Below are 12519 nucleotides of genomic sequence, written 5' to 3' on the forward strand. Positions count from 1 at the left end.
CCTGGAAGCAACACACAGCACTGGAAGCGCAGGAAGCAGGGAAGGAAATACAATCCTCATGAGACGCCATGTCACCAGGGATGACAGCCTGACTGTAGGAGTGCATAAGGCCATCACTCAGCACAAATGACAACTATTCCCCTGGGGAGACACACTTGGAGGCTTATGCTAGGTGACTATTAACTGCTGTGTACCAGCCTCAGAATGTAGCTGGAGAACAGGTGCACATCTAATGACACCTGCATGCCCTGATCACTTGCTCAGACTGCTAGTAAGCACTGCATTAAATGAGCTGTGTACTGGCCACATAAACGTGTATGGAAAATGTACCTGCTGGGCAAGGGACATAGGTGTATGGAGACAGCTGTATTAGTGTGCCAGACAAAACCAGAAAGGACAGGACAGGAAGGGGCAGGAAGGGACAAATGCCTTTGAAATGGCAATAATCACATAGGAGAATGTCCTTTGCACTGGGAAGATTTCCCTGGTCATGCTCTGACACAGAATTCAGGTCCACCTCCATCTCCCTCGCAGCAAACTGTGCACTGTGACACTTAAGATTCAGACCTCCTCCTCTTGCCCAATACCAGTCTCGTAGCACAAGTGCAACCACAGCAGAGCACAATCTGAGTGCTGTAAGGCATCACTATTTTCATACCATTCCTGTCGTGATCAGTGAATTAGTGCTTGATTCGCTTATGATGAGGTGGCGTGAACTTCATAATGCTCATGTCATGCACTGTCACGTCATGCACTGTCAAAACACATCAACAGAGCCTTCATGCTAAATGCCAGCTTGCCTGTGAAGGGAGCCCACGCAGAAGGAATTTACAGACACAGGCTCTCTTCCATAAGCAACAGTTATTTTTTTAACAGTCCAAGTAATTCACCCACAGCTAATGCAAGTGTCTTTCCAAGCATTAGGGACTCCCTTTTATAAATGGAGATACGGAGGAGCTTGCCAGATATTGAGAAATTTCCTTTTTTTCATTTGAAATCAATGTACCAGACTTACTGCTGTGTATACAGAAGAGAAAAACTACTTTGATGATTAAACACATGGTAAGATTTAATGTTAAGCACTATGCTAATGTTAGTGCACTTAAAAGCACATTTAATGCATTTAAAGGCATTTCTCTACAATTGCATTCAGCAACAAACCACTGGAAGCACAAGACATGCTATGCACTACCACACTTCCATGCTTACACATAGGGACATTAACACAAGCCATACAGGACAATACCTTCAGCTTTGACAAGTGTCCCAGTTCCTTAGCAGCACTGAAAATCAACTGTGTGCCCTATGGTTGCAGAAGTAAGAAAAGAAAGGAGTGGGAAAAAAAAGGTTATAAACAAGCTTCACATATTTTTCCTTTGAGCAAATCAAGTTAGTTCACAGCAACTTCACATAACCATCCCAAGGCCAGGCACAAAAACTGGACTCCTTGCTGGTTTATTACCTAGTACGAACCCTGGCATTTCTGTAGATACCACATCAAGAGCCTATTTCAGAGCACAATATCTTGCTAACCAGCTCACTCTTGCTTACAGCAACCACTCACTTATACAGGATGGACCTTCAGATGGATTGCACGGGGATGGAGTAAAGGCCATCTCCAAACACTCCTCTAGATTTCACATCTAAATACAAATAACACACAAAGACTGAAAAGACTGGCCACAGCAAAAGATCACACAACCCCAAGATGATGAGAATAGGTCCACAGTGGTGGAGCCCAGTCATCACAGTGGGGGTAAGCACAGATCAGATCATAAACAACTGGACTTCAGCTGTTCAGGGGTGAGAGATTGCCAAAGTATACTGAATACTACAGCATCACCTTCAAATGTCCTAGAACTTGGCCAATGGCTCTTCTTCCCCCACTGTGCCTTACTGAATAACCTGTATTAACCAATGAAGAAACCTAAAGGAAAGATGAACCCCAGTGACAGGAAATCTTGCTTCAAGGCACTTCAACACTCTCACTGTAAAAAATCTCTTTCTTTTATCTAGCCTAAATTTACCCTCTTCTGGTTTAAAAGCTACATGATACCTATGTACCAACTGGTTATTTAGGCATTATTAGGTATTTGGAAAATAAATGTTAACACATGAAATGTGTTTCAACTAGGTCAGGTTGCTCAGAGCCCCATCTAACCCGGGATGGGGCATGTTGTATGAGGATTGTTGGTTTCACAAACAAAAGGTCTCCAGTAAATCCAATTCTCCTTCCCTCTCCATTACTATATTTTCTTATCTTAACAGTCCATAAGCCTCCCACATAACCACAACAGCCTTGACCACACCCCACCCCAAAATAGCTCAAACTGTAATGAAGCAAGATGTAAACCCAGAATTATGATACTGCCATTTGCCCCTGCCAATGTCACTCAGCTTTCCTTTGCTGCCTTCCCTGGTATTTGTTCATTGCTCTTTAGGTCAGTACTCTGTGGAACAGGAACCATCCCACCCCTTTGCAGAAAAGGCCCTGGGAACTGCAAAAATCACTGCTGAAATAAAAATTTTGTAAAGGATTAAAATGAACATCAGCCCCTCTAAAAGTCTCCCCTCATCAAAAAGTCTCTATACCTGTTGCCTGGGGTAGCAGAAGAAAAACAGGCAGCTTATAGATGTAACACTGGAAAACCTGAGACCTGCTCTAGGGCAACTGGACACCCTCTGCCCATTACAGCAGCAGCCCAGATCTGAATTTTTTAAGGGGAGGAAAGGCCTTTTCTTTAGTTTTTCCAGCTTTGGAAATTTCTTCAAGCTGAAAGACTCTGTGACCTGAAACCACAGATCACCTCTTGATCTGGTCTACTTGTAACCACAGCTAACCCTCACTGTTCCTCGGGCTTTTATGTTTGTTGAATACAAACCAACACAGAATGAACTTTATTGATTTTCTAGCTAAACAGAAGCTCTTGATAAATGATTAAATTCATAACTTTTGGCAGGGGTGAAGGGGAAAGTGCAGGCAAACACAATGAATCTACAAAGGAAAGCTCCTGGAATGAGAAGGAGAGCTTGTCTTGCTGTCAGTATCCAATGGGTAGTGTTGAAGAGTACAGTTCTCTAATCTGAAGGAGCAGGAATTTCAATGTATTTCCAGCAAAGAGGATTGAACATGACTGCACACCAGCAACAACAGAGAGATTTCACTGTGGGCCATGCTGAATAACTGACCAGAATACAGGGTTTCACCAGCCTCTGCCACCCAACAGAATGTGCCTGCTGTTCTGTATGATTTGCCATGAAATTCTGCTGACTCATGGGGTCTTAAAATTTAAGGTTTTTGGGTTCATTGACCAAGCAGGAAACAAAAACCAGAACATTTTTGTATCTGGAATTTTGAAAAAGGAATTTTGAAAAAGTCTCCAAACACAGTAACATCAACCTTTCTTAATTCAGTATTTTCAGCATTCTCTGGACACTTTTTTATATACATTTGAACAACAACATTAACCAGCTCAGGCACGTAGTCTTCCTGCCTCAGGCTTCTAAGGAGGAGGGCAGGTCAGTAACACTGAGCAATAACTAGTGACTGGATATGCTTCATGGAACAAAGCTGCTCAGATAACTCCCAGTTCTTGCACGCTAAGAAAATCCTTGTCAATCAGTGACAATCTCTGTCAATGTGTCTGCAAGGAGAAATTATTTTGCTGTTACACAGAGTTTGTCATCAGTGCTGGTAACATCTAATGAAAATTTGGACAGCTCCTTCTTCTGCCAAATGGCATTCTTGTAAACAAGATGCCATACTCCTCAGAGAAGTTATTTATGCATGGAAAACATACCACAAAGCTCTACAGACGGCACTTATTTCGGTTGTGCCAGAGAGTGAGAACAACTGAACTTAAATTATCAGGTAGCTTTGAGAAAAGCTGCCCACAATGGAATTGATTAAAATGTCAAGGATAGACTATGAGGACAAATTAAATCCTCATCATGAATGCCTACCTCTGCAGCAAACACCACTGGAAAGGGAATGGGCCTTCATGCTGGCTTTCCTTGCTCTTCCGTGATGTTAGTTGTACTTTCCTAAACTCTTCAGAAACAAGAAACATACCTATACTCCACAACACAGAGACTTTAAATTCCTTGTTAATGGTCTGATGCTTTTTTGTCCATTCACTGAAAGCACGCAGAGAAGGATCATCAGCTGACTCAACTCTAATTGTTGGAAGCCACCAGAACAGCACTGATTTATCAAGTGACTCAAACCCTTAAAGCTTAACTGTCCTACTGCTCAGCTGACAAAGTTAGGAAACAAAAGCCTACTGCAAGTTTTTGGGATTCCAATCCTTTTATGGAAACCATATTATATGTGATGCTTGTTTTTTTGAAACGTAACACTGAAAGGAAGTTTTATCTCATATTATACATTTATTTCCTATATTTTTGTAATTCCTATGTTAAATAACAATGAGATCTGATAATTTGACAGCATTTAAGTTCGTTTTAAAAACTCTATTGTATCTGGCAATGTCTGTTAGCACACATTAAGATAAAACTATTTTTTAGTTGTTGTGGTGTATTAAAACACAACAGTTGACAAAATAAGCTTAAAAGTGGGAATGAAAAGAGGAAAATAATTACCTGCCAGTACAGAGAACTAGGCACATATGCAGTTCAAAGACCATAATTTTATTCAGGCTAAGAAAGCTCTCTCTCCTCATCACAGAGGCATCCTTCAACTTTTCTGCTCCAAGCTAGCACAAGGGAGAGGATTCATTTGAACTAACAGAAGTTCAGAAAGGTTTCAGAAAACCTCTTAAAGCCACACTCTCCTCCACCACAGAGTACCTCTGGAGTGGCTCAGGAAGAAGAGCCTGAAAACAGGCAGTCTGGAAGTCAAATGCAAATTCTGTCCTCAGCTCAAAGAAAAATTAGTTCTTATCCTGGAAGATGTTCTCATTTAGTGAAGAGAAGTCTGACAAGTAGAGAAAAGCACATCAGGAGCAAGCACAAACAGAGCCTCACATGAATGGCTGCAGGGTACTGTGTGAAATAAATAAAGGAGAGGCTCCAGAGAAATCACCTGGGTGTAAACTAAGCACTTCTTCTCTCACCAGACTAGTCAGTGATGGCATAGTACAGTTTCATCGTAGGCAGCTGAGAAAGAAATGTAACTATTCTGTTAATATCACCAAACATTGTGCACTGAACCCCAAAATACAGATTCCCAGAGTGTATATCCACTCAACCAAGACAGAATGTGTTTAATTACATGGTGGATCTTAAAATTAGTAAAGTGTGAATTACTTGGTGAGTTACTGGGATCATATTGGTGCTAATCTCAGAAGCCACAGGCAGAGAATGCTCAGAGAAGTCGCCCATCTGAAAGTCAGGAAGGAGCCACAGATCAGGTCGTCAGAGTGGGAGGTTGTACAACTGCCCTGTCCCCATTGGATCCCTCACAGTGCTAACACTTTCTCACCTGAGCCCCACACTGCAGAATCTTCCAGAAGCTAATTTAAGTGGAATTGTTAAGTCTGGAGAGAGGTATTTAAGCACTGTGCATGCAAGTGACAGGTGAGGCAAACTGCAGGGTGACAGGAACCTTCTATCTGAGTATGCTTTCCATGACCTTCATCAAAAAGACTTCTGCACCTCCAGCAGTTTTGCAGAAAGAAGAGAAAATATTCCATAAAAAGAGATTATTTTCTACCATTAATATTCCTACTTTTAAGGGCTGCACATGAGTTTTAGGACGGAAATCCCCATCAGTGGTCTTTCAAACACAGAGAGGCACCACTAGGCTTTCTGTTGCTGAGGGTTGGGAGGAAAGTGTGTTATAGTGCCCGAGGCTATTTGTGTCTGATGTGCTTTCAAAAGAAAAAAGAAAGAAAAAAAAAAAGAAAAGAAAAAAGAAAAATAATAAAAAAAAGGCAAGTCAAATTTGGTAAGAGAGGCTTGTCACAGAAGTCAAATAGCAAAGAGAAAGTATTGCTTCTGCCCATGCTGGTAGCACCAAATTTTGCCTTGCCCTGCTAGCATTCACTGAATGATGAAAATCTGGTGCTAACAGAATAAATGGCTATGCCCCAGAGAACAGTGGAAGCAGCTCTTCATCCTTGCAGCTCATCCAGCCTCACCACCAGCTCCCTGCTCAAGGACTGCAGACAAGCCTATTTTATTTTAATCATTGCATTGTTCATAACTGTCCTTCTGGAAGAGCAACTCATTTCCAGTTTAGACTAGTTCAGCCTCCTTGCTACCATACAACTATTAGACACCAAGAAATCCAGCTATGAGCATTTTGAGTTATCTCAGACAAGAGAGTATATGTTTCAATTTGGTTCTCCATTTGAAACGGAAATGATGGTAACAAGAAACTACGAAAAAAACTTTAAGTGGCTTATAGCAATATCCCGCAGGTTGGAATAACTGGCTGATCACAGTTATTGCCTCCTTCATGATATAAGTACTGAATCACTCTCCTACTCTGCCTTTGAAATCCAAAACTAGCAAGTATAAAGCTCAAACAGCTCCTCCCTAGTTCTCTCTGAGGCCCTTGATCTCACTGATTCCATTCCAAATGGGTCATGTTAATGCTGCTCCTACATGATGATTTTAGCACCTGCCCCCATAGACTCCTTTTTAAAAGAAATTCAACCAAGACAAAGAAATTTCACCTTCCTAAATTTATTTTCTTTTTCTTCTTTACAAATCATAAAGGCAAGCAGAAATGATTACTCCAAATCTGAGCTCAGAGAAAGCAGTCTTTAGCAAATTACACCTCATGCTAATTTCATGGTTGTAGGTATGACAGTGCACTTCATCCCAACAGTTTTATTTAAAATCATCATCATCAAGGCCAGAGACAAGGGGCTTCCATCTCAGAGCAAGAAACACCTAGAGCAAAGAGGCAGTTTTGCATGACTTCCCTGGACACTGTCACCCAAGAATCCCAGTCCAGATATGTGAGGGAACTGCTGAACAGTGAAAACAACTATTGTTCTACCCACCACTGTGAAAAAAGTAAGGCTGCATAACTGAGCTACAGGCTGCAAGTTCTCCCTAACAGCAAGATGCAAAGAAGTTCTGGATCATCTGTAAATAATGAAGTTACAGCCCAAAATTTACACTGTTTCCAACTGAGTGCCATTCCCCACAGCAGCTAGGCATGCATGACTGACATTTAATCAGTTCCTCTGGTTTCTCAGAACTGGGGAAGAGTTAATGTTCCATTGTTAAAACCATCACTACATTCACAACACACATTCATCCAGCATGTCCACACAGCTGAACAATTATACAAAAGACTGCCTTTGAAGAAAAACTATCTGGACTTGCTTCCAGCTCTGCAGCATCACAGAAAAATCCTGCCAGCTGATGCTGGTGTTAAAGCCTTCTGCAGGGGGCAAAACAGGGGATAGCTGATTAAAAATCAAGCTCAAATCAACCACATCTATATAGAGAGACATTCTGGCTAATAGATGATAGGGCAAAAGTGGCTACAGGTAATGACCTAAGGACATGAAGCCTAATGGCTCCATAATTCCCACATACACAGACAGCTCTCCTTGGAGGACTGCAAAAGACTAATCAGTGCAAACAGATACACTGGACAGAAACTCCTTTTGGATCATGGATTTTGAATTGTGGTTGTTTTCTAGAGTCTGCTCTGTATCTTGCAACCCTACCATAAATAGAGATGTTCTCTTTACAGGCATGTTTTTCCATCCTCAGGCAGGCTACATGCAGACAATTTTACCTGGATGGATGACTCATTAGGTCAGGGCGATGAGTTACACAGGCAATGGCAACACCTTCTGGTATGAGTCAGGAAGGATAAAATACTTTACCGTATGGTCTGTAAGAGGAGGCAGCACAATCAGCTTCTCCATGGTGTTCATTACCACCCTCCAGAGCTCTTTCAGCACCCGTTTCAACACTGTCTTTTCACACACATTTGCAAACAGTGTCAGGCTGGAGGGAGAGAGCAAGAACTGATTAAGTTCAAAGAGCACAATATGCAATGAAAAAGGAGCTGCATATGGAAGATTCAGTGCCCTATGCAAAGCAGTTTCTCATAACAATTACTTTAAGGATAAAAATCTTCCCTTTTCTAAAGCATAGAATGTGTGCTCACTCTTGGAGTTCTAGCAGTAAAAACACTAAAACCACAAATGGATGACTGACATTTCTGATCTCAATAATTTCTGTTTATTGACCTGGGGATTACAGAAGGTGTCACTTGGTGACAGGCGGTTTGGAATAATACATATGAACCAAATAAGAGCAGGTACCATTGAGATCAGGATACAGAATCCCTTTAAGAAGATGTATTTGGTTTATAGAGTATACAGAAAAAATTATAAATATAGAATAATAGTTTTTAAGCTTCAAGGAGTTACTGTAATCATTTTTTATGAATACTTAAATTAACACTTCTGTGCTGAAATTCCTGCACAGCTTCTGAAAGCTGCTGAAGTTAGCTAAATCTTTCACCTCTAAAACCACCCCAAAATATTTCTTGGGCAACTCTGTATTTTGTCATGACTGCATACACCAATCACCTGCCACGTGTTTATCTGCTCTAACACAAGGAGCTTTATTTCCTTAGGTTTTCTTACTTTAGTATTGTACAGGCTATAAAAAGGCCAAGAAGAGCTAGAATCTTCTTTGAAACATTTGTTGAACTTCAGCATTTACCAATCACACTGTGAACAGGAACTCTGTGGCCAGTACCACTAAGACAGCTGACTCTTCTCCATTGTGTAACATCTTCTCCCAACTTCCCTTCTTCCCACAGCTGGTTAGACAGTAAATGAACAAAACCAAACAGGGACAGGACTGATATAGGTGAATGCAGGAGGCATTAAATAAATACTCTCCTTCTGTAAAGGAGGGAAGAAAATAATCCAAGCATGGATTATCATCATCAAAGTTACTTGCTCCACAGCTGGATGGCAAGCCTGTAGCATACCATGTTCCCAATGGTACAAAGGAATATGGCTTTTCAGGACTCATGAAGGCATACATGGAAAATTATCAAATGAGAAGGCTCCTAGATGGAATGGCTGCTGCAGAGAGTGACTTAGAACACAGTGACACAAAAGAAAGATGAGATAATCAACACTAAGAGCAACCAAGCCCCTTATATTTTAAACTTGTAAAGCTTCACATCTTTTGCAGCATTTATTATGAAAATTGCTGGCCCTCCCTTACTAAATGAAGAACTGATGTGCATCAGCATTAAAGTTCAACTTGTACAAAGATTAAAAACTGTTTCTCTTTGCAGTACAAGACTTGGCTTGAACATTTAACTGTCCTTGTCCAGCTGAATCATGCTGCATGGTATTAATGCAACAGTTAATTAAAGCACTGGATCAACCATGTTTACGTCCCATCATTCAGAAGCTTATTTGCTAGTCAGAACAGCAGCAGGTACAACTAGAACAGACATTTGACAGGAATGTGATACTGAGTAGAATATGTGTCAAGTACATAGGCACTGTTTGCAATATGCTTGCTAATTGGCTACAGTAAATCTCTATAGGAAAAAACACACAGCTAGAAAACTTGGAATTTCACTCTTTTTCACTACTTCATCAGCAGTGTGTTTTGCTGATTGCTATAATTGCCAGAGCAGAAAGAAGAATTGGAGTGTGCTTTGGGTCATAACTGGATTGAATGAAGGCTGAAGAGCCCATCCATGGCTTTTGGGAAGCAGATATGGGAAGAAAAGCTATTAATTCTTCTTGAAAATTTGGAGACTGGAAATCTCAGTAACAATCCAAGAACATGGAGCTATTTTCCCCTCTGCCTCATTCTTGTTCCAATCCAATGAACTGTATGTGTAGCATCTATTTGAACACTCCCTTACTTTCCATCCAGGAAGTCCATCAGTGGCCTCAGGACATTATCTGCATCTTGTGCAACTGTGTTTCTGGCATTAGCAGCAGAATTTGCTGTTCCTTTCACTTGACAGAGGATTTCAGACATTTGCTTGACACACTCATCAATCCGAGTCTGAAAGCTGCGCAGATAGGAGAGAGGCAAAACCAATACAATTAGTGGCAGAAATACAAGGTAAAAAATTTCAAGTTCACTCAGTTTCACACTTCTCTTTCACAAGACTTGCTGCTCTTTTCCTGACTGTATTTGTTACCAAGGGGCATGCTCTCCAGTTCCTTATGCCCACCACCCACACACAGCTGACCACCTCTGAACACAAGACACAAGCGTATTTGTTCATTCATCTTGCAGCAAGAAATTATCCTTTCCTGACTTCAAGAAACGAAGTTTCTTGAAGTTCCTGACCTTATCCTTAGCTTGAAGCACCCTGCTGTACCCTTTGCTTTCTCCACCACAGAGACTGGAATGTCAACGGAACAAAGATACAATGCATGGCCCACTCTGAGCACCAAGAGTCTATCAGCAGAAATCCAGTTATGGCCTATCATAGCTTAAGTCTTCAAAATAACAGAGAGAGCGTGAAGGCAGGCACCAGCTTAAACCAGTCCACTGCCATACAGTCCATGCCAAGTGTCAAATTGGTATGTGGGGCTCAGCTGTGCAAAGTGCAGTTTCCCTGTAATGAAGTGACACGCAAGGCATTAAAGCACAATTACTTTTCCACCTCTTCCTGCTAAGAGGAGATTCAAAATTGAATAATGCAGTGATTAAAAATTATGAACAGATTAGCAGAGCTGACAAAATCAATTCAGCAAATAAAGGAAAATGCTTTGACATTTAAAAGAACAGTTACTAACAATAGGCACTACCAGTGACATTTAACTATCAATTAAAGGCACAGAGGTTTGAAATCAGGAAGAGAAGCCAGTTTTAGGAGCTAGGGTAAAGATTTAAGAGGTGGTACAAAAGTTTGGAAGCCAGCTTTACATGTGCATAAACGACCTGAACTTCTGTGTGCGAGCCACCAGGACACCTGTGGGTTGGGTGTGAGTGTCCCATGGCTCTCACCTTCCTTCTCCACCTGGTCACCTTTCCTGCTCTGCAACCTCTAGCCTCATGGTCCTTCTTGCTCAATTGTAGCCTGCCTCTCACTGGAAAAAATCCATAACTGTCTCCCACCTGCCCTATTTCTAGCAGAAAGAGTCCTGCAGCACTCAGTTGTGGTTGCAATGTCAGCTTAACCAGAGACCTAAGCCACATCAAATGAAAGAGCATAAAAAATTTCCTGTGCCATTAACAGTTCCTGTTCTGTCACAGGCCAATCCCACCCCACAGTTCTTCCATCGCTTCATCAATTGCAGGACCTTGCTTCAAGATGCTTTAAAGCCCCTAGGTCAAGGATGGAAAATAACAATGCCTTTGTGGATAAAATGTAATATGAGTCAAAGTGGTTGCCAGTCTTATGAAAAATAATAGATCAGTTACTGTGGCAACATGTTCACCTGAAAATGAAGATTGTGTACATGTACAACTTAACAGGAGCCCTTGGCAGCAGCAAGCTAGAACACAACTTCACCTATGCTGTCAGAAGGGGCCTGCTGTTCCCCAATTCCTCCAGGGATTCCTTCCTTCATTCCTACAGCCACCAAGAACAAAACAGCAGCTAGCCTTGCATGAAGGGTAAACCCTTCCAAGACAAAATCCTCTCTCAGCACAAGGGTAGTGAGGCCCTCTGGACATGTGCTGCCTTCTCATCAAATACAATTAATCTCACACAGATGAAGAAGAGTTAAGATCTGCAATGTCAGGTGTTCACAGAAGTGAAAGAGCAACTGTTTACAGACTCTGCACAGAATATTGTGGATATCTGCCTTATCTCTTAAGTTTATATCTTTTAGGAGATGATGCTTATATAGTGAACTGCAGCTCTGCTTTTCACTTCCTTAAGTCTGTTAAAGAATAAATTAAGCACCTGAGACATCTGACTGGCTAGATCTCTGGCTGACTCATCTCTCTAAAACACTCTCCAGTATGTATGCTGATACTGGATAATCTCTTTAAATCACATTATCATATGTCAAGATTGTCCCCTAATTGTTTTGTAGCAATAGCACCATGGAGACAATATTCAGATTAAAAAAAAATCACTTCCCTAATCATTATTTCTTGGTCACTCTCGGCCTAATAATGAACTTTACTGATTCCATTCAGTTATAATTTGAATATTTCCATTTCTTGCTGTAGCATCCATTACTGGCCATGGGAACTGCTCACTTATCTCCCTGCTTAGCTTTGTGTGGTGAAATTCAGTCTTTGACAAATCCCACTAAGATTTTTTAGCCATAAGAATTGCAAACCTGTCGACCCTGAGAGGCCGAGTTGGTACAATTTTCTCTGCCTTGCCCATGTTCAAGCTACACTACAGTTCATGCCTGCATTAATCCTATTATACAGCACAACATGAAATGAATGGGGTTTGTAATGGAAAGTGGTTGTTTTCAAAGATCAGTCAGGAATTCTGTATTTTTAGATTTCACTTAATTGACATGCTCTATAGTTCACTACAAAAGTCTTATAAAGTTGAGCACATTTTTATACTCAGGTAAATGGTAACATATTTGCAATAAAACCTAATTGCCATTGATTACT

General features: G+C 41.1%; 1 protein-coding gene across 4 annotated transcripts in view; it reads right to left on the reverse strand.

Moving 5' to 3' along the window:
* The window catches only part of UNC13B (unc-13 homolog B), a 206015-nt gene that overhangs the window by 15774 nt on the left and 177722 nt on the right, over positions 1–12519 (reverse strand). For 3 of the 4 annotated variants that reach the window (XM_053931584.1, XM_053931583.1, XM_053931586.1), the window contains 3 exons: positions 9839–9991; positions 7815–7938; positions 1247–1303 (listed from right to left, as the gene is read on the reverse strand). In XM_053931584.1, coding sequence (XP_053787559.1) covers positions 1247–1303; positions 7815–7938; positions 9839–9991 — 334 coding nt within the window. The remainder of the gene's footprint in view (positions 1–1246; positions 1304–7814; positions 7939–9838; positions 9992–12519) is intronic. The other variant, XM_053931585.1, reaches the window with a different exon arrangement.

The sequence above is a fragment of the Vidua chalybeata genome, chromosome Z, assembly GCF_026979565.1.
Source record: "Vidua chalybeata isolate OUT-0048 chromosome Z, bVidCha1 merged haplotype, whole genome shotgun sequence".
In the NCBI taxonomy this organism is placed as follows: domain Eukaryota; kingdom Metazoa; phylum Chordata; class Aves; order Passeriformes; family Viduidae; genus Vidua; species Vidua chalybeata.